At 50.8% G+C, this 20,714-nt stretch overlaps 1 protein-coding gene across 1 annotated transcript in view; it reads left to right on the top strand.

Annotated features, from left to right (window-relative positions):
* Positions 1 to 20,714, top strand: part of LOC8052014 (fatty acid synthase-like) — a 119,179-nt gene that overhangs the window by 86,818 nt on the left and 11,647 nt on the right. Inside the window, exons 22-26 of the mRNA XM_042294497.1 lie at positions 3,665 to 4,018; positions 4,882 to 5,125; positions 8,620 to 8,856; positions 10,838 to 11,047; positions 20,107 to 20,348. Of these exons, the coding sequence (XP_042150431.1) occupies positions 3,665 to 4,018; positions 4,882 to 5,125; positions 8,620 to 8,856; positions 10,838 to 11,047; positions 20,107 to 20,348 (1,287 nt within the window). The remainder of the gene's footprint in view (positions 1 to 3,664; positions 4,019 to 4,881; positions 5,126 to 8,619; positions 8,857 to 10,837; positions 11,048 to 20,106; positions 20,349 to 20,714) is intronic.

Genomic DNA, 20,714 nt, shown 5'->3' with positions numbered 1-20,714 from the left:
AATTACAAAAATGTGACTATAAAGCATTACCATTACCTTTCTGTAACTTTCGAAATCAACCAATTTTGATGGGCACGTTACTTATGTCAGACATAAAAAAAGCATTAAACAGACGACATAAAAAAATTCCTAAACCTGCATAAAAAGGCATTAAAAATAGAAAATACTTTTTGGCATTTCTTTTAGGTTTGAAAGCAATGTGTTGCACGTGACTCCACATTTGAGTGTTTCAGAGCAATTAAGTACTCCAATGCAATGAATCTGCTCTGAACTGGTGATGGTACTCAAAGTTAAAGATGAAGTAGAGGCAGGATGCAACCAGGACTGCCTCAGCGGGCAACGCGGCTTCGAGGTCTCCCTCCAGTGCCACATAGCGCTGGGCACATCAGCAATAATTCGACTTGAGCTGACAGCCACCGGTTAAATTCAGCTGCCTGCCCGGAACAAAAAAGAAAGTGTGGAAATTATGTGACATGATATTGAAACCTATCATCCCCAATTTAAAGAAACTGTTAAGAATATTAGTTTTTTCTAAGACGCATTTGAAGCATTTCATGGGCAACTGATTCCGGCATTGAAAAGCATCAACCATACTTACCAGACGTGACCAGTTTAACTATTGACTAACCACCATTGATCAAAATTATCACATGACGGGTGGTAATTGTAGATTAGTGTGCACTTTGTATTCACCGGTCATGTTTAAATTTGTCCCGCCGATTTACTTAGATGACTAGCAAATCGTAGTCAAAGACGTACAACTACTGTAGCAGGTTAGTACTGACAAGTGCTGATTGTTGGACGAGTTGGTATTGCACATGAAGAACAAACATGATTGCGCTTTAAGACAAGGACGGAGGAAGAACATACACCACAGAGCCTTACACCACATTAGCTACTCAGCACCACAGCAGACTCCCATGACCGCCAACCCTAACTGCCGAACTTCGGGAAATATATATATATATTTTTTTTTGCCGAAGTGCTTCGCCAGACTAAAATTTAATGTATGTTTTATATAGACATGAGAAGAACAGCAGACAAGGACGAAAACACAGAAAAATAACACACCAAAAACGACACACTTAATCGTCTTGTATGTTTTACTTATTTACTCGAAGTATACCCTCAATTTTCTCTGAAAAAATGAACGAACACCACACACACACACAAAAAAACATAAAAATCAAGAGCCTCATTTCAAGTGCCCAAATGCGAGCAAGAATATCAAAACAAAATATCTGACTACGCTTACCTGCAGTAAACAGTGTTAAGCACTGTCACGAGATGCGTCCAAGGTAGCAGGCATCCAGTACCCTTGACCAAATCAACCAACAACTTTGACGCAGGACGAAAGAAATATATTCAATAAAGTTCAAATAATGCAAACTTGAGCCATATCTAACTCGCCTACGGAATGATCAGACTTTTAGAAATGCCTGGTCACACGCAAAGAAAATGCCAATACAACAATATAATTGCTAGTCTCGCTGCCGGTAACAACTTTATGACCTTATTCCGTAGTATACTAATGTTAATATTTGTGAAGCGCACGAATAATTAGCTGAGACATTTATATTCGGCATCTAAAGGTTACGTGACGTTTTACAAAAATATTTATGGAACCACTCACTTTTACAAATATCAACGACGCTGAGAAATAATCACGCCGATTGGCCGGTGCCGCAATGAATGCCTGATCGACTCCTGCTCTGCGAAAAACAAAAAAAACAAAAAGCAATCTTATGAGATTTTCAATCATTTTATCATATCCTAAATTTAACGTCGGACGCGACACGCCAACGACCCCAAAAAGAAAAACCTCCTTCCCCCTCCCACTCTAAAAGCACATTCATACCGGCGATGTAGGCAGTCGAGCGATGCGACTAGATCGCATCAAAAATAATTAGATGGGCATACTGGTGTGCGCGATGAGCGAGTCCAACGCCTTCGTCGGCGAGTCTTTCTCGAAAACTCTCGCTCCGAACGCCGTTGATTGGCCCAGCCGCTCTGCGACTAAATCGCATTGCACAAAGTCGGGTCAGCAAGCGACTGTTCAAATCGCGTCGCTTTTTGCCCGCGACGGTCGCTTTTGTGGTGAAAGTGATCGCGCGACTAGATCGCACCGCCGGTGTGAACGCGCCTTAGACGCAGGCGACCCCCGATTCAAAAGGCGTCTTGTCGCCCGGCCGTCCGGCTCCAGGCTTGCCGGGAGCCGTGCGGCCGGGCGGCTCCAGGCTTGCCAGGCTTGCCCGCACACACATACACTGGGAAAAGCTCCTGGCTACGCAACTGGTTAACGTATGTCAATCTTATAAATATGCGTTGGTGCAAGCGACAGTCATTCTATTTCTCGCTTTTTATGAACTTCGATGGTCTAAACCGTGTCTGCGTTCGCGCCACCCAATAATTTCATCGAACGCTCGACGCCTTCAAACGGGAAAACATGTCCGCCACCCCTTGTCTAGTGAAAACGGGGGTCGCTTTCCCGGGGCCGTCAAAACCGAAGCCAAGCGTCGCCCGGGCAGAACATTTTCCTACCTGCATACGGTTAACACGACTTGAATCTTCGACTGAAGTAAATGCAGCGCTCTCGGTGACTTCATAAAAAGAAACTGAACCGAACAGAACAATAAACAACGTTCCTGCGCTGGGAAGCCTCCGTCGAACGTTCGAGAAGAAAGACCGTTATGACCGGAGGGGAGCGTCGGCGGGGAACGCGTCGGCACCAGGCGGGCGCTCGCCCACGGATTCGCGAAGAATGGCGTGTTATAGGAGGAGACCAATTAGCAAACTCGTTTGCGCCTTTCCACAGCCGATCGCAGCGCCCAGGCTTTGGCAGCGCCGAAACAGGTCCACCCTCTGGGAGGTAATATTTACCTCGTTGCTGCTCCTTCGCGGCGAACTTCACTTTGTAGCAACGTATTGCTAGTGTCTGCTGCGCCTGAGGAGGTAACAAGCGGAGCGCTTCCCCCCTGGCCGGGAAGAGGGGGGTAAAGGCAGTATGCTACCTCTTTTTTTTTTTTTTCTAAGAGTGCACCATTAAATTGCGGAGGCTCTCCGTGGTTTGAGATGCATCCCCTATACTTCTAGGCTCTACTCTCGTCATAAGAGATCACGAGAGGTGGTAATGCACTCAGTCGTAAGAAGGGTGAGTGTGTGACCCGACCTTTAGACTGCACAACAGTGCACAAACCAAACTTGAGTGTGTGAACCAGCTTACAGGGTGAATTCGGAAGATTGTCATTGTGTCGCGTTTTGATCCTCACTGGAGCGTCGCCGTTTTCTTCGTCGCCCGACTTGTTTCCGCCACGTTAAGCGGACGGTCAGAGGCACTGCTCACTGCAACCACGTAAAGCTCCTCGATGTGTCAAAAGCTCTTTGCGCGTCAAATTTGCCAAAACACGAGGCCTGTGCCTCGTGCGGCGAAAGGAAATGGCGGTGCCTCTCTAAAATTAGCCGCCCTTAGAAGCGAATGGTGACCGATCACTCGTTCGTGCGCGCGTTTCGAGCAACAATGATAATAATAATTCTCTATTTTCTTCCTCCTCCAGGAGAACTTCGAGGTTTTCGGGAGTCGAAAACAATTATTTTCGGTACTTGAAACAAACAAGAAGCGTGAAGTTTACAGAGGGGCCTTACCACCCAAAGCGTCTTCTCCCAGGTGCGGCCCGAAGAGCCCCAGCGGCAGATGATGGCGCCAACGCCGCTCTTGGTGGAGGCCCACACGCGCACCTGCTTCTTCGAGGACAAGAGCTACGTGGTGGCCGGGGGCCTGGGCGGCTTCGGCCTGGAGCTGGCCGACTGGATGGTGGTCCGGGGCTGCCGCAGGCTGCTGCTCACGGCCCGCTCGGGCGTCCGCACGGGCTACCAGCGCCTCTGCCTGCACCGCTGGCGGCTGGCCGGCGCCAAGGTGGCGGTGAGCCGGGCGGACGCGGCCACCGAGGAGGGCGCCAGGGCGCTGCTGCAGGAGGCCGCCGCCCTCGGCCCCGTGGGCGGCATCTTCAACCTCGCCCTGGTGGGTGGCGCCTGCCGGCGGCGTACGCGTCGGACTCTTTTTGAAATTTAGTGGCATCTGGTGGCTCGAAAAGCAGTTTCACTTTTTGGCAAACTAATGGCAGTGACGAAGCTTTATTAATTAGTTCGAGCATCGTCATTTTCGCGTGTCGGTGGCAGACGAGAAATGGTTCTCCGATCGAGGGAATTTTTTCGAGTAGCGAGCAGCTTCTAGGGCGTCGCCTGCGAACAACAAATGAAGGGCAACCCAACGTTGTCCCGGCTTTCTTTCCATTTGTTAGATCACACTGGAATTGTACGATTGTGACGGTTTTTGTGTCCTTTTTATGCTTTGTGCTACTTATGCTCAAATATTAATCGTCAACAAAGGCAGAATTTGCGCAGATAAGTGCAGACAATGGTGGCTATAAATGGCGCCAGCAGAAGGCAAAGGTCAGAGGTAAAAGGGTAGCCATGCGCATAGGCTTACTTGAAAGATGTCACATGGCGGGAAAAGCTATGCCCAGGTTTATTCTGGTGACCTGATAATTGTCATTGCTTCTATAAGAAACTAGTGGATGTTGTTCTTTCGTAACAAGGGTTGCCCTTTGGAGACTTAGAAGGGGAACAGTCGACTCTGAGGGACGCACGACGACAATTTGGGAAATGCATGAAAGCGCATGTGCGGTTAATCGCCACCTCATGTCGTCCCACCTGCTGCTTCTCCTGCAAGAGCGACGGCCGCTTCTCCCTCAATATTGCAGTAAAAAAATTAAGGTCCATCGCGATACTCCACAGTGGAAGCGGAACATCTACGGTTACTCTAGTCGCAGGGAAACGCGGATGCGTGAGTCGTTCCTCAGAGGGGGCGTGTGTGGAGCGCAGGTGCTCAGGGACGCCCTGCTGGAGAACCAGACGGCGGAGGCGTTCGAGGCGGTGTGCCGCCCCAAGGTGGCCGGCACCCTGCACCTGGATGCGGCATCCCGGAAGCTGTGTCCTCAGCTGGACCACTTCGTGGCCTTCTCGTCGGTGTCGTGCGGCCGGGGCAACGGGGGCCAGACCAACTACGGCTACGCCAACTCCGTCATGGAGCGCGTCTGCGAGAAGAGGGTGGCCGACGGACTGCCTGGTGGGTGTCTCTTGCTCCGATGCACGGGTTATCGGACTTTACGATCTGGAGGAACTAGGTTATTGAGAATATTCAATTAGTGGTACCGATTAATGCGTTTTTTTATATTTATCTTTGGGGTAAACAGCAATATTCATACTCATCGAAGTATGATTGCGACGGCTCCGCGGGTATTGCTTTGCCACGGTGCACAGGTGCTCGTCGCGAAGTGCACTCAACGGGACTAACACGCCGCTATGAACGTTTCGAAAAGTACAAATATTCCAGTTCACCTAGAGGCAAATCTGAAATAGCGTGTCATTCGAAACTGCTATTAGTAAATTTGAACATTTGCGCAACAGTACTTCAATGACGGCTGAGGAACTCCTCCTAAACTCGGCATTGATGCGAAAAAGCGGTTGAGAAGCCTAAAAATACCATGATATGTACACAGTGGGGATTGTCTGGGTCATGGTGTTCATCAGTGTATGGCTCACATTTTTCGAAGTAGTGCTTACATTCGCTCGAAACTTTGGCTTAGGGACCGGAGCGTCCAAGGAAATGGTTTGGGGAACCCATGAGGGTACTTTCGAGAGCCCCTGAGTTCCTGGACTCAATAGACCGATCTCACCGGCCAGTTTGACTACGCCACCGCTGCCGCAATGCAGGGGGGGGGGGACTTTAGTCTTGGGCACGTGCGACAACCTCGCTGGAGCTCTTCGCGTATAGAGCACGAGAAGGCACGAGCCCTCGCGTGCGCGGCCGTCTGCCTCCTGTGAACTAAAGTTATGGCGGCTTTACGCATGCGCCCAACGCTTAGTGAGATCGGTCTATTGTCTCTGGGGCATCGTGTTAGATACACCTTTGTGCATCTATCGAATATAGTACCATGTTGTGCTTGCAACCTTCTCAAAATTTCAGCAATTCTAACCGTCTCCTTAAAAAACTTGAATGTGCACTTCTGCGCACAGATGGACACGTCGCTCGTCACTACGATGACCGGAACTGCCGGAACCGCACCAAATATGTCTTTCCTGGCACGAGATCTTTGAGAAGCATTATGTTAATTACCTTTGTAAATTCATCGTGCAGGACTTGCTCAGAGATGTCTCAATGACAAACGTCCCATCCATCGTGTAAAATACTACTTTTTATGTGAGGACACGCTGCCTGAAAAATGCTTCTAAGCGATCGACTGCATAAAGTCCTGTTGCTACGTGCCCGAGTAGCCAATGTCAAGAGCGTCACCGTGTGCCTAAGAGCGCAGCTTAGTAAAAAAAAAGAAACAAAAACAAACAAAAAAGTGCTGCATTGTCGTGGCATCCGCGTGCAAGCACTTTTTGCTCGGTGCATCCACTCCGACCTTAGAGGACGCTGGCTCGAACGCTGCATCAAAAATGTCTCCACTTCAATGCGTTCACAAAACTTGTTGCCTTTAATCGAGGCACGAAACTAGGGTAAATAGAGAGTTTTAGAATAATTAATGATATTATAATCTCATTTGTGCTAAATTTGGTACTTGTGGCGTCCACACGCGCGATACCCACACCTCTATAGACCTTTTCACCCTCCGCCGCATGGGCGCTGCCATCTTGGAATCACGTGATGCGGCCGCCATTAGGTTGCTTCAACTTGTTGCTCCGCTCTCCCGTCCGCGCCTTGGCGTATGCGTTGAATTCGTGTTTTTCGTCGCGTTTCACCGCGTCTCTTGCAAGTTGCCTTACTCCGTAAAGTGTCTTCCGATGCTTATATTTGCCATGCAATTGCATTACATCATTATGTGCGCAACTTCTGTAGTTGATTTTGTAACACGTTTTGAATATTTCTTACCGTCGGCGTGTGGGATACGTGTGAAAAGGTTTTAGAGGAACAGGAATCAGCGTTAGCACTTGCGCACATTGAATATCGAGGGTTCAAAAACCAATAACTTATGAGAACTGAGGTTTGATTACTAATAAGGGCGGAACATTTGCAATAGGAAACCCAATGTTCTTATATATATGAGTGCGCATTGGTGTCAAGAAAGGAAAGAAAAACACTCAGCGTAATTAGCCACGTGTTTTTCCTGAAAACATGGTGTTTTGTAGTTAAAACAGATCGAAAACAGTTTCTTTTGATTATACCAGGGAACTTGTGGACAAGACGCGCGGGAACAAACATTTAGTTTGAATTATTTTTTATGCTAGGAACAATGGTACCTTAACATTAGGCAACTTGTTCGTTCGGAATATCACACCTATATCTGTTTTACGTTCTTAATCGCGTGTGTGATATGAGCATTCGCTTCATCGGTTTATTTAGGAATTGATTGTATATCGTGCTTGGTCCCATGTCCATAGTGTTTAAGTTGCTTGAGTCATTTTTTAATAGAACCATGCAGTTTCAATTAATTTATTTCAACACAAATATTTGAACTTCCCGCGTAAGAAACTGTCACAGACAGCTTGATAGTGCCTATAATTCACAAAATGCGGCGCCGAAAAGAATCCTTCTGCATAAAAATCACCCGAGTGCAGCCGGTTGTCGACGGCGAATAGGGATTTACTTTCAGTAGCTGGCGACGTCAAAATGTGCAAAGCGCATCGCTTCAAATCAGTGAACAGCTTTCTACACAGGTCCTTGTCTACGTGATTATATGAAACTTTTCTAGTCATTATAAAAGACGTTTCGAGTCACGAAGTTAGAAAAGGTTGGTGTACGGAAACCAAGCATCGAACAGTAAACTTGTCAGTTCATCTGTTCTTGGTGATTCAGCAGATTGTTAATCATGTTGTCGACCTGCTTTTTCACTAAGCACTCATGCAATATAGTCTGTTGCAATATAAGATGATCAGTTCAATATCTGACTTGAGCGCGAGCTATCTACCTTGCGTACCGCTCGGTGCACGCACAGCCAAAGCACGGCGGCAGGCAACGAGCGCACGCTGCAGGCGGAGTTTGTCCTGCTCTTTACTTTTTTTTCTTCTTAAAATTAGTGTCCGCGGGTACGGCCGTGGACAATGGTGCTCCTCCCTGTGCATCAGCGCAGTTGTTTCACCGCCGAACCTGGCCGAAATTAACGATGGACGGAATCAGACGCATATAGTGTTCGTAAAAAAAAGATCGCAATTTAGGCTCGAAACCACTCTGTGGTTTGCCAAGTGGCTCAATACTATTGTTTCATTCGCTGTGTGCTACTAGAAAGAAATTCATATCGTAAAATTAATCGAAAGTGGCATGAAACAGCATCACAATCACTTGCACGTTGAAACCGAAACCGACCAAATTGAAGCAACCTAATGGCGGCGAGTGCGCCAGCGCCCTCTACCCGCCGGTCAGGCAACTACTGAAATGAAAAGGTCTGCTCCGTGGTCCCGGAAAACCACGAAGGATCGTCGTACTTACCAGAAAAGCAAGATGAGCTAAGTTTGAAATTTGTGCCGATATAGTGGAACAACCTAGTGAGTTGGAGGCGACAGATGCGCAAACTGGACTCCAGGCCGGACGACCCCCACTAACCTCCCTCGTCCCCCCAGGCCTGGCCATCCAGTGGGGTGCCATCGACGACGTGGGCATCCTGTGGGAGACGATGGGGGCGGACGTGGCGGTGGGCGGCACGGTGCCTCAGCGCATCAGCTCATGCCTGACGGTGCTGGACCGCTTCCTGCGCCAGGGCCACCCCGTGGTTTCGAGCTTGGTCAAGGCTGACCTCGCTTCCGGGGCCAAGGCCAAAGGCAAGCAAGACCTTGTCCAGTCCGTGGCACACATCTTCGGTAAGTCCTCCTCCTTTTGCTCATCGTGGGAGGTGCCAAGATTGGTTCACACCCTTGCGACAACAGAAAGGAGTGAAGCAACAATGTTTGTACTTTGCAGAAATTATATTTAGTATTAATACCCTACCGTTATAATTTATGAAACACGCGTTAGTTTTAAGGCAAAATCCTTATATGTCCCAATACGGTAAAAGGCGGCGTCGACGTTGTGCCCGAAAGATGGCCATAAAAATGCGCCATCAAGCACGCGCCGCTCAAGGTCAAACCGGACGCGTCTCAGAAATAAAATACAAAGAAAAGCAGAGCAACGCACATGCTTCGTCACGGAAGCCGTGAAGCCGGCGTGGGCGCCGCGCTTTCGAATTGTGGGAGCGTGATGTCACCACCAGACTGCAGTACGTGCTGGAGGAAGACGTGGCGCGTTGCCTCCGGCGCGTCAGTTGCGTTTCGGACTTCATCTGTGCTCGTCGCGGCCTTCGTGCGATTGACTCTGAGGCGACCGCGTCTACGTCTACGGCCTCGACACCGTCAAAAGCATCTACATCTACGGCGGCTTCCGCAGGCAAACCTGGCCGCCTACACAAGTACGCCACAGCCAAGAAAGCAGGCCAACGAATACGCAGACACACACACCGAATTCAATACCGGCAGAAGTCACTTTGGTACGTGTAGAAACATTACTCGAAAACATTTCACCCGCGGGACTACAATATTTTCGCATTCCGTCATATAAGCAGTCTTAAATGTTTCCGGCTTGTTTTTTTTTTTTTTTTTTCTCCTCATGCGATGGTGGTCGCAAAAAAAAAATTGTAAAAAACATGAGCGCCTTTTTTCTTTCAACTGGCATCAGCAGCCGCGTAATCTGGAGCCGATCGTATGCCGCCAATGTTTATCAGAACCAGACGTCGTTAGGGGTTCGGGCATTGTCGTCATTGTAGTGATTGGACACGAGCCACTACCCGAATGCTCGTCAAGTTAGTGATTATCGCGAGTCCAAATCGAGTGCTCGTGCAATGCTCGGGTCCACACTCTAAAAAAATTTCTGCGTCTGCTTTCACGCAGAGTACTCGGAAAGCCAATCACCGCAACTTACGGAGGCAGCTCAGCGAATGACACTGCCAAAACATATGTTTAGACCAAAAAACACAGTCTGAGTTGTGACATTAAGCAATGCAAAACGCCACGCTTGCATTGCTTAATGCCACAACTCAGACTGCGTTTTTTGGTCTGAACATAAGTTTCGGCAGTGTCATTCGCTGAGCTGCCTCCGTAAGTTGCGGTGATTGGCTCTCCGAGTGCTGTGCGGGAAAGCAAACTCACCGGCTTTTTTTAGAGTGCAGTCTACGAGCCGCATTCAAATATTGTCACTGGGGGCTACGCCAACAATGCGACCTCTAAACTAAGTCGTAAAGTTTTCCCAAGAGATCGAAAAAAAATGCTCGCTTTTATTTTTGAAATTATACGGCAACAAAGAAGTTTTTTCGTCAGTGGCGTTGCGTGCGAGCATATACTTAAGAATTCCTAGTGCAAGTAAGCTCGTGTAAAGTGAAACACATTCCAAGCGAATATCATTGCAGGGTTCCTTTGAGACCGACTGCATTCCGACCTCTCGCGTTATCTTACGAGAGAATGTGCTGCTACACTAATGCCGTCAATGAGGGGACCCTGGAACTGCATTTCACTAGAGCGTAGGTTTTTCGGCATTTGTAAGACCAAATGTACTATCTATCTATGAGAAATGATAGTTTTTGACATTGTCCAAAATTTATTGAGCGCAGAATGAAAGAATGATGCGCGAAACTAAAGGCAATATACGGAGATGCGAAGCGCTCCACTCCCTCCTAAGCAGTTGTACGTGTGTGAACCAGCCGAGCGTTACTCTAAAGTCTAGGCAGCGCAGTGGGGCTCTGGGAACGTGTTCCGTCAGGTGACTCGCGGGGTCGTAGTGGTGGCGACCTGAGCTGGCGCTCTCCGGCTGCAGGTGTGAAGGACCCTTCAAGCCTGAACCCCTCCCTGACCCTGGGGGAGCTGGGCATGGACTCCCTGATGGGCATCGAGGTGATGCAGACCATCCAGAGGGACTACGACCTCAACCTGTCCATGCAGGAGATTCGGCAGCTCAGCATCGGTCGACTCAGGGAGATCGGCGAAGGGGCCGCGATTGGAGGCTCCGCCGCGCCCAAGGAGCCAGGTGGGCCTTCCCCTCTCTCGCGACACGAGGAAGCGTTTAGGGCGGCGAGACCCACCGCTCGGTCGAAGCGAAGGGGCATCCGATTAGAACAGCACTCCGGAAATTTTAACGCGGACCTACAACAAAATTTCGAAGCTTATTTCTTGGTATCTTCGTGTTCAATGGAACATTATCATATCAGACACACCAATTGCTTGTTGAAAAATAAATGAAATGTAATTTCAAAACGAATTAAACTATTAGCAAAAAGCACCTGGTAGATGTCGCTAACACCTCGTTTGTAGTGCCCGTCTGGGAACCTTGACATGTAGTGAAGATTGCTCTCCCTCCTCCAGCCACGACGAGAGAAAAGCTGAAGGAGGGACTACCCTCTCCCCGAGACTCTCTTTTGTGTGTTTCGGAAGTCAGTATTGTCCCTCTTCAAGATTATAGGAGATTAACCCGTCACTCAAAATTCGTACAAAGGCAGCTTTGGGGTTACTTCCGGTGGCCCGATCGCTAGTGTGTTTCGGCCGCTTTCAGCGGGTGCTACGAGCCATCGGGGCCTATCCAAGGCCGTGTGATTGGCACGTGACCTTGGAGAGGGGGCACAGCGACGAGCCAAAATCGTATCATGAGCGACGTCCACAGAGTGGGTTTGGCTGAGATAGCTCGCAGCGTCCGCTGCGTCCGGACGTAAGGTTTCGAGACAAATTACGTCATGATTGCGGCAGATGTGACGTGCTCTCCGCTGGCTGCTCTCCCAGCGTTTGCCAGAGTGGGCCGTTTATAATGACAAATAGAGCCATCAGGCACAAAATACAAACGTGCATTTGTCATTTACGGATATTGTGGATCATATTCAGCCAATTTGGGAACACGACGGGTATATTTCAAGTTTCGATGAAGTATCCCTTTAAAGGCTGGGATCGCCTAGCGAATTGCGACGGAATGCCGCAGAAACTGTTGCTAAACGTGTTACACATACCTCGGAGAACAACCTGTACAAAAAAGACATCTTGTCGCGGGTGGTGAACAAAAGAACAATAAATAAAGAGGAAGAAATAAGCATTTAATAGGGTGAAATCGTACACAAAACAAAAAGGAAACAGAGGATAACAAGATAGTGTCGCGGACGTCGAAGTCGGCGTAGCAGCAAAAACGAGAGTTCCAAACACGGCGTTTGGAACTCTCGACAAGGTGGCCATGGATATTGGTGGGCAGCTGGTGACGGCCGTCCTACCATTGAAGCGAAGGTTGCCAACTGCTCTTCGGGATCAGCGACGTAGACAGGAGCCTCCTTGAAAGGCTCGCTGCACTTCTTCTTGGACGAGCTTAGTAAGAGACAGCGCAGCTCGTCGATCTGTCGCCGGCACCAGCTTCCTAAGCTCGTCTCTGACAATCTCACAGATCGCAGAGAGGTCAGAGCTGGGGGAACCGATGCTGCTGTTCGACGGTGCAATTATGGTGGCGTCGGAAAACCTCTGGTAATCGTCCGCCCTCGTGAGGAGCGCCCTTTACAGGCTGGTTCACTTTGATACGAGGCATTCCATTGTTGTTGGAGGGAAGCGAAAAAGGCCGCCGAAAATGTCATCCCTGACACCTCGTATGAGTACCAGCCGCATATCTTCCCCGGTTGCATGCGGGTCAGCGTGGGCGAACAGGCGGAGGATGTTTTCATAGAAACTGGTGACGCTTTCTGTGGGTTCCTAGCTCCTCCCTCGAAGAAGGTTTTCAGCCGCTTACGTCGGTGCTGACTGAAATATGTTTCCATCAGCTGGTTCTTACAAACGTCCCACGTGGTCAAGGCGACTTGGTGATTTTCGTATCACTGCCTTTCAGTTCCTTCCACCGAGAAGTAGGTGTTTTGGAGGCGTAGCTCATCAGTTCATCCGTTTTGGTGGTCTTCCTGGTCGTACTGCTGGAGCCAGTCTTCTACGTCCTTGTAGATTTAACCGTGAAATGGCGTCGGCGCATGGAGAACCACAGGCAAGAACACGCAGGACGACGCTGTTGGGGGGTTTTCTGTTTGCTGGGCCGAGGAGCTCATCGTCGGCTTCGATAGCTTTTTCGTCTTGTCCGGCAGTGGTCCAAACTCAGGGAGTTGTTCTCGGAGGCGCTCGCATGCTCAGGGCCCTTTCTATTTTACAAAAGGTCGGCTTGGAGTGGGGCTTGCTGAACGGGTCCTCGGAGGGGAACGGTTAAGAAACATAGGGTGCGTACCCCCCACCTTAACCAGAATGTCACGGGTGACGACCAGAGAACAATAAATAAATAGAAATAATTAAACGCCTAATGGGGCGAACTTGTGCCCAAAATAAAGGAGGAAACAGAATACAACAGCAAAGCAGGCTCGGAAGTCGAAGTCGGCGTAGCAGCAGGATCGAGCGCCGGCGGAGAAGTGACTGCCGCTCGCAACGCGTCCCTTATGTACACGCACGGGCATCCGGAGAGTTAAAGTTGTTCCTCCCGGTGGTGTGGGAGGCAGGTTCCGCTTCGATGGTCTGGAGCGTGGTGGCACGAACGTCGCTGAGTGACGGGTCGACTCACTGCTTGAATAGAACTATGTGCATTTATTTACACTCTAGTTACAAGTCCCAACTTGGGAAACCATCCTGCCTCGTCTAAAGTCTCGACCCCCGTCCCCAATTTCTCTCCATCCAATCCAAAGTCCGAATTCCTCAAAATCCTCTCCGCGCTCCTTTTGTAGGCCCGTAGGGGCCTCCTTTCCCCTCAGGAGCCGACCAATCTCTTCAAATTCCGCCACTCACACGTGGTACACTGTTCTCCAATGGTCGGCCAGCTGTCATTTTAGCGTCCCAACCGCCAAACCCAAACTCCTTGTAGAGTTGTTCTCTGCAATTTTCCCAGCCTGACTGGCGCCAACCGCTAAATTATTGCATCGGGCAAAAAGGACAATTTTACACTAAGCGGCAAAACCCTCTGCATACACGCACATTCGGTTATAAGCCACAAGCATCTTCCAGCGCGGGCTCTTTCGGTCCCGGTCCGAGCAGACCCCCGAAACCCGAGACGCTTCTTAACGACCGGCGGGGGGACCGCTCCCGCGTCGCGGCCGCTCTGGCCCCGCCGACCCAAACGTAGAAAGCTAAAAAAACACAATGCCGACGCAACTCTGGAAAGATAAACTTTCCTAACCAAAAGAAAACACCTTAATTAATAAGCACGACTCCTAAATACTTAACTCCTCCCCACCAAGACTGTTGCGTTGACACTTGATGTAAGCGCAACATAAATTCCTTCCCCGAATATCGCACTGGCAAATATTCGAACCAACTACTTGGCCCACAGTTAACCAAAAGCAACAACGTCAACATCACGCTCTAGAAGTTCACCAACTGCTCATCCTTAAATGTCAACAAAATCAAACGGCACCGATAAAAAAAAAAGGAAATGATTACAATTTCAAAACCAGAAACACTAAAACGGCTGCCGCAGGCAAAACGTCCAACACACACCAGACTGGGCACACAAAAGAAAAATTTCCGTGATAGCTGTCATGTTCAAAGTCAAACTGCCACCCACGATCACACACAAGTTGGACCCACTCCTGTACATTCCAGGGTCCCGCAAAATCAGTGGTGGGAGCTCTCAAAACTGTGGCAGAATGACCACGCCCTAATCATGCCCATTTAGCCTCGACATGCTGCAAGACACGTTTCAATTACGTGCGTACACTCAAATTTCTCCCGCAGAGAATATAAACCGTACACAAAAAGTATATATTTCGTAGAATATATAATTTCGAGAGGCCAACCGAAGAGCAAAATAAACATGAATCAGGAGGGCAGTGAAATAAAAGTAGACTAAGGTCGAAATAAAAATCTAGTAGCCTGGCTAGCTACCCCCCTAATCGTGGCCGTTTTGTCGTCCACCTCGTCGCCGTTAAAGGCGTTCTGAGGACTGCCCTGGGCGGCGCGCAGTCAGTCGCTTCCGCGGCACTCGCCGATCCCGAGCCCAAGCCTGAAGTCTGCTGTTCAAGCGTGCGAGCCCCGGGCACCGACCGGTTTGGCTTCCTCCTCTCACCTGTGCTCATTCCGCGCCTGCCGTTCCCGCAGCCCCTTGCGTCCAGACTCCCCCTTCTGTAGCAGCTCGACTCAACTTTCTTCCTGGGAGTCGCCCTGCGATGCACCGCCGTCTTGACCTTCGGCGACGACATGGCCGCGGTCCCGAAGTCAGTGCCTCTCCGCAGTCGGAGCCTCCGTCTCGACGCCTGGATCGGAGGGATCTCGACCCTTTCCGCCGTCACCTCGCCGTCGTCCAGGTTCTCACCGTGGCCGTCTGCGTCGTAACCCGGAGCCGATGCAGGGTCGGACCCGGAGCACCCCTCGACCGCCGACCCCGACCTGTCGATCCGCCTCTTGCGCGGCTGCTTCGTTCCAGCCTGGGACGGCCCTTGCATCCCCAGAGCCGCGGTGACCGGTGCGCCGGGGTTCCCTGGATCCCGGCGCTCGATGTCGCCAACCGGGTTCGTCCCCTCGTCGCTGCCGTCACCATCGCTCCCGCTCTCGCTTTCGTCTCCTTGCGTCACCGGATCACCGGCGGGTGCATCTGCCTCGTCGGCGCCAGCTCTCCTCTGAACGTGCTTCGCCTTGCGGCCGCCGCGGTCCTCGCCATACGCGTTGTCCTCGCGGTCTTCTTCCGGATTTTCGAGCTTCTGCCGCTCATTCAAGATTTCGGGCAACCCGTCGGCGTCGTCCATTTTTCCGGTGGGCTTTGGGTGCCCCCTACCTGTCTGGACCGCCGGCTCGACCTCGATGTCGCCGTGGTCATCGCCGTCCGCGTCTGTCTTCTCGGTGGGTTTGGAGTGTACGTTGTCTGTTTTGACAACCGCATCGGATGCGCCGCCCGCTCCGACCCGGCCCTCGTCTTTCCTACCGCGGCGCGACTTCTCTTCTGCCTGCTTCAGATTAAATTGGGCGATCTCGAGCCTGGCTTTTAGAGCTGCAATTTTTAGCTCAAACGCGTTATCGCCCTCACTCCCTTCGCCGCTGTCACCATCGCTCACGCTTTCGCAGCGGGCCTCGATGTTCACCTGTTCCGGGCATGTCGTCCACGGCAGCAGGATACTTTCCCACTCCACTAGGTGTTGTTCGCCCGTCTTGACGACCACCTCGAATTTCCCATTCGCTCCAACCTGGCCCTTATCTTTCCCACCGCGGCGCCAATTCTCCTCGTCCTGATTAGCGTAAAATTTGGCTATCTCGAGTTTGAGTCTTAAAGATGCAATTTTTAGCTGGAGAGCGTTCTCCCTTTCACTCCCTCCCCCCTTTGATACGTCATCCAACATTGCCGGGCTCTTATCACCGTTCTAACTCATTGTACGTCGAGCTCTTTTAGTCATCGACCGCGACACCACTGACATGCGAAACCCGGAGGAAACAGAAATGAGTCCCACCTGTGTCAGTGCGCCGCTCCTGAGGCGATGATCTTCCGGTGTCGCTGGACGTCACCCGCCGGAGTCGGTCCTGGGCTCGGGTACCGGCTGGTCCGTTCTTCGGGTCGCAACACCACGCAACCTCTCACGTAGACGGTGCTGCGTCGTCGCTGCACTTTGGACCGCCGCACACGAAGCTTCTCGCGTAGATGTTGCTCCGTCCGCTTCTTCTCTTCGGGTCGAAACCCACGAGGCCTCTCACAGGGATGTCGCCTCGTCCCCTTTGGGTCGAAACCCACAAGGCCTCTCACGAGGATGTCGCCTTGTTCTCTTCGGGTCGAAACCCACGAGGCCTCTCACAGGGATGTCGCCTCGTCCACTTCGGGTCAAACCCCACCAAGACCTCTCACGGGGATGTCGTCCTGGTCACTTCGGGCCGGAGCCCACGAGGCTTCTCACGTGGATGTTGCCTCGTCCACCGTTGACGTCGGGTCGAAACCCCCAAGACCTCTCCCGTAGATGCCGTCTTGGTCACTTCGGGCCGGAGCCCACGAGGCTTCTCACAGGGATGCTGCCTCGTCCACCGTTGAGCCGAAGCTCACGTACTTGCCCGCAGGTCGCCGCCACGTCGTCTCACCGGAAATCGCGCCACCATCCTGTCGACTGCGCCAGTTAAAGTTGTTCCTCCCGGTAGGTGTGGGAGGCAGGTTCCGCTTCGATGGTCTGGAGCGTGGTGGCACGAACGTCGCTGAGTGACGGGTCGACTCACTGCTTGAATAGAACTATGTGCATTTATTTACACTCTAGTTACAAGTCCCAACTTGGGAAACCATCCTGCCTCGTCTAAAGTCTCGACCCCCGTCCCCAATTTCTCTCCATCCAATCCAAAGTCCGAATTCCTCAAAATCCTCTCCGCGCTCCTTTTGTAGGCCCGTAGGGGCCTCCTTTCCCCTCAGGAGCCGACCAATCTCTTCAAATTCCGCCACTCACACGTGGTACACTGTTCTCCAATGGTCGGCCAGCTGTCATTTTAGCGTCCCAACCGCCAAACCCAAACTCCTTGTAGAGTTGTTCTCTGCAATTTTCCCAGCCTGACTGGCGCCAACCGCTAAATTATTGCATCGGGCAAAAAGGACAATTTTACACTAAGCGGCAAAACCCTCTGCATACACGCACATTCGGTTATAAGCCACAAGCATCTTCCAGCGCGGGCTCTTTCGGTCCCGGTCCGAGCAGACCCCCGAAACCCGAGACGCTTCTTAACGACCGGCGGGGGGACCGCTCCCGCGTCGCGGCCGCTCTGGCCCCGCCGACCCAAACGTAGAAAGCTAAAAAAACACAATGCCGACGCAACTCTGGAAAGATAAACTTTCCTAACCAAAAGAAAACACCTTAATTAATAAGCACGACTCCTAAATACTTAACTCGGAGCAATCGGCGCAGAAGGTTCTGTGAGTAAAATAGTCGGGCCTCGAGTAAACAGCAATGTTCTCGAATTCACTAGAACGCGAAATTTACAAAAATACCAAACAGGCGCGTCCGCTCCCAGGCGTCCAACTTCGAGCCCTTTTGCGTACAAACCGAAGACAATAGACAGTTTTAGTGGACCGTACGCTATAGCTTTGCGTACGCAAGGAAATTGCGGGTCGTGAGTGCGCATGCGCAGAACGCAATAGAAGGGCTAGCGTATTGCGTACGCACGCAACGCTGGGGATTTTCCGTTGCTGGCTAGCGGGCCTTCCGGGACGCTCTCGAGAGATCTCGGACCCAACGAGAGCGCCAGTTTCAAAATGGCGGTTTCCTCGACTGGCGCAGCAAGGGCGACGTGGGGTTTTCGAAGTTCTGTGTTACGTGAAATTGCGTGGTGTTCAGCCCGGCGATTCTTTCTGGGACCTACCGCGTTCGAATCAGATCTCCCTGCAGCTGAAGGAGTGCACAGTGGAAATGTTCGCCGCTCGCAGTGTGTGTGGACGCTGCGATCTGCTCAAAGCTAAGCCTATTCCCACAGTTCATCGCCGACGGACGAACGACTCTAAAAGAAATCACCGAAGTTCTCGCTATGCACTGGACATTAGGGACATGAATTTCATTTCGCGATAGCATTGATAAAAGGTGCCGTTTCCACGGGACGACAGACGGAGGCTTCGTGTTCGAATTTGGCTACGCACTCGTATTCGTAGCCTCTGTACCCCGCTGAAAAGCGCGCTTGACGAGGCAGCTGTGGCTTGGTTTAAGCTGCAATAAAATGATTGTACACTTTTTCTTTTTCAATATTTATTTCCAGGAGCATGGTTGCACTATAAGCACGCGGAATTCTACGGCTCTAGCAAATTTAACCAAGATCACGCGCGGTGTTCACTCGAAAACGTAACGCACAACTAAATTCGGTCCGAGCAGGTCCTTTTTAGCGTACGTTATACTATTGCGTATTGCGTACGCAAGAGCCAGCAACGCTATACTAAAACTGTCTAATAACCATTGGGCCGCGTGTTCGCTTGATTAGAGACTCGCGTGGCAATAGTAATGAGAAGGCGCGGCAATAAGTTGAGAAGAAAACCAAACTCCGAAAAAACCGCAGCAGGAACCGGCAAACGGCTAATGGTAGAGCGCTGGTGACAGAGGGCAATGGAGAACAGAAACGCCGCCGTTCGGCGTACGAACGCGTTCGAATGGGGAGCAGAGACGAAGGCGGCTAGCTTTGAGTCTACCCGCTAGTCGCTCAGAGCAGAGCTCGGTGCAACGACGCCTCAACGCGCTCTCGTCTCTTCTTCCTCAGTTTCGGTCCATATAACTGAAATAGTTAAATGAAGAAAAAAAATATATCAAACGTTTGCCGCTAACCCCAAATATCGTCGCAAAAACACGTCTTGCATACACGGTCTTTATCCCTAGGAGGAAGAAAAATTTTGTTTTAACCACCCAGACTGGCTATCTTTTTTTTTTTTTTTTATTTTTTATTTTTGCTCTTTTGCGCACTTTGTTTGCAACCTGTAAATTCAGAAATTCGCTAGATGATGGACTTGAGGGCCGAGCGGGCAGTATAGAAAAACACGCATAGTGCACGTTTGTTTCGTGCAGCTGGGAGCTTTGAGATCACTCATTTGCCACCAAACGTTTTTTCACCAGTTGGGAACAAATCATACTATCCTCCGGTCGTGAGCATTGACGAGGAAGTGCGCTCCCTTCCAACTAAACGGAAGTGTCTGAACCAGCGTTTAGTGATGAATCGAGGAAGGCCTGGGGTAATATTTCTTGGCGTCTTGACGGCGACTTCACTGCCCCTCAATTTGGGAAGCGATCGAGACATTTTGACAATGCTCCTTGCAATTTTCCGACGATCAGATTATTTAAAAAGAATCTGTCCGAAGCTTGGCTTTGATGTCTCATACGTTCGCAGTTACGCGCTAAGATTACGCCGACTGCGGTGCCTTTATAAGGACGGTAGAAAATAAACGCTCCTTTAATTAACTGGATCAATGTCGCGCTAAAACTAGCGCTTTAGTTGCAAAACAATACATACAAAGGGACTAATTTTGCGAATGTCGATCTAAAAGCCAATAGCGATCGTACACAAAGCGAATAATGGTACAAACAATAAAGAGGGTTTCTGGCGACCCTTTATTGCAGTAGTTTACGAGTACCGCGCGAGCGTCCGAGGCTGACGGGCTCTTCTGTCCCGCAGAGGACTCGTCGGTGTTGGAGGTTCCCCGGTTGACGCTGATCCAGAACCTGGTGCCGCACCAAGTGGTGGTGGAGATGAACGGGCGCCCCGGCGGGCCGGTGTTCCTGGTGCATCCCATCGAGGGCCACGTGGGAGCCCTCTACGAGCTGGCCCGGCAGCTGCCCGTGCGGGTCGTCGGGCTGCAGCGCACGCGCGACGTGCCCACACGCAGCATAGAGGAGCTGGCCTCCATCTACCTCCAGGTGCGCCCGCACGGCCCGCTCTCCCGCCGGCCGGCAGGTGCCTGGCGCCGGGCACGGTGTCGACCGAAAGATTGCAGGGGCACTGCTCAAGACCTTAGTCGCGGTCGCGCTCCTTAGGTGCGATCCACTTATAACGATACCACGTATTACGATCCACCGCTTTTAACAATTAGCTATCGCTGAGATTCTAGCCCAGATGCGTCGATATTCGGTTATAACTAATTAATTTTCTGGTTTTCTCATTGTCGTTATAAGTGGATTGCGGTGTAATACCTCGCACAAAAGACATACTGCAGACAAGTTCGAAGCTTACAAGGCAAACGTGCTCCTGCGCGAGGCGTGTGTGCAGATCGTCCTGTCGCGTTT

Source organism: Ixodes scapularis, unplaced genomic scaffold, assembly GCF_016920785.2.
Source record: "Ixodes scapularis isolate PalLabHiFi unplaced genomic scaffold, ASM1692078v2 PGA_scaffold6__148_contigs__length_123643588, whole genome shotgun sequence".
NCBI lineage: Eukaryota > Metazoa > Arthropoda > Arachnida > Ixodida > Ixodidae > Ixodes > Ixodes scapularis.
Note: the sequence above shows the minus strand (reverse complement) of the source record. Positions and strands in the feature narration are given on the sequence as shown.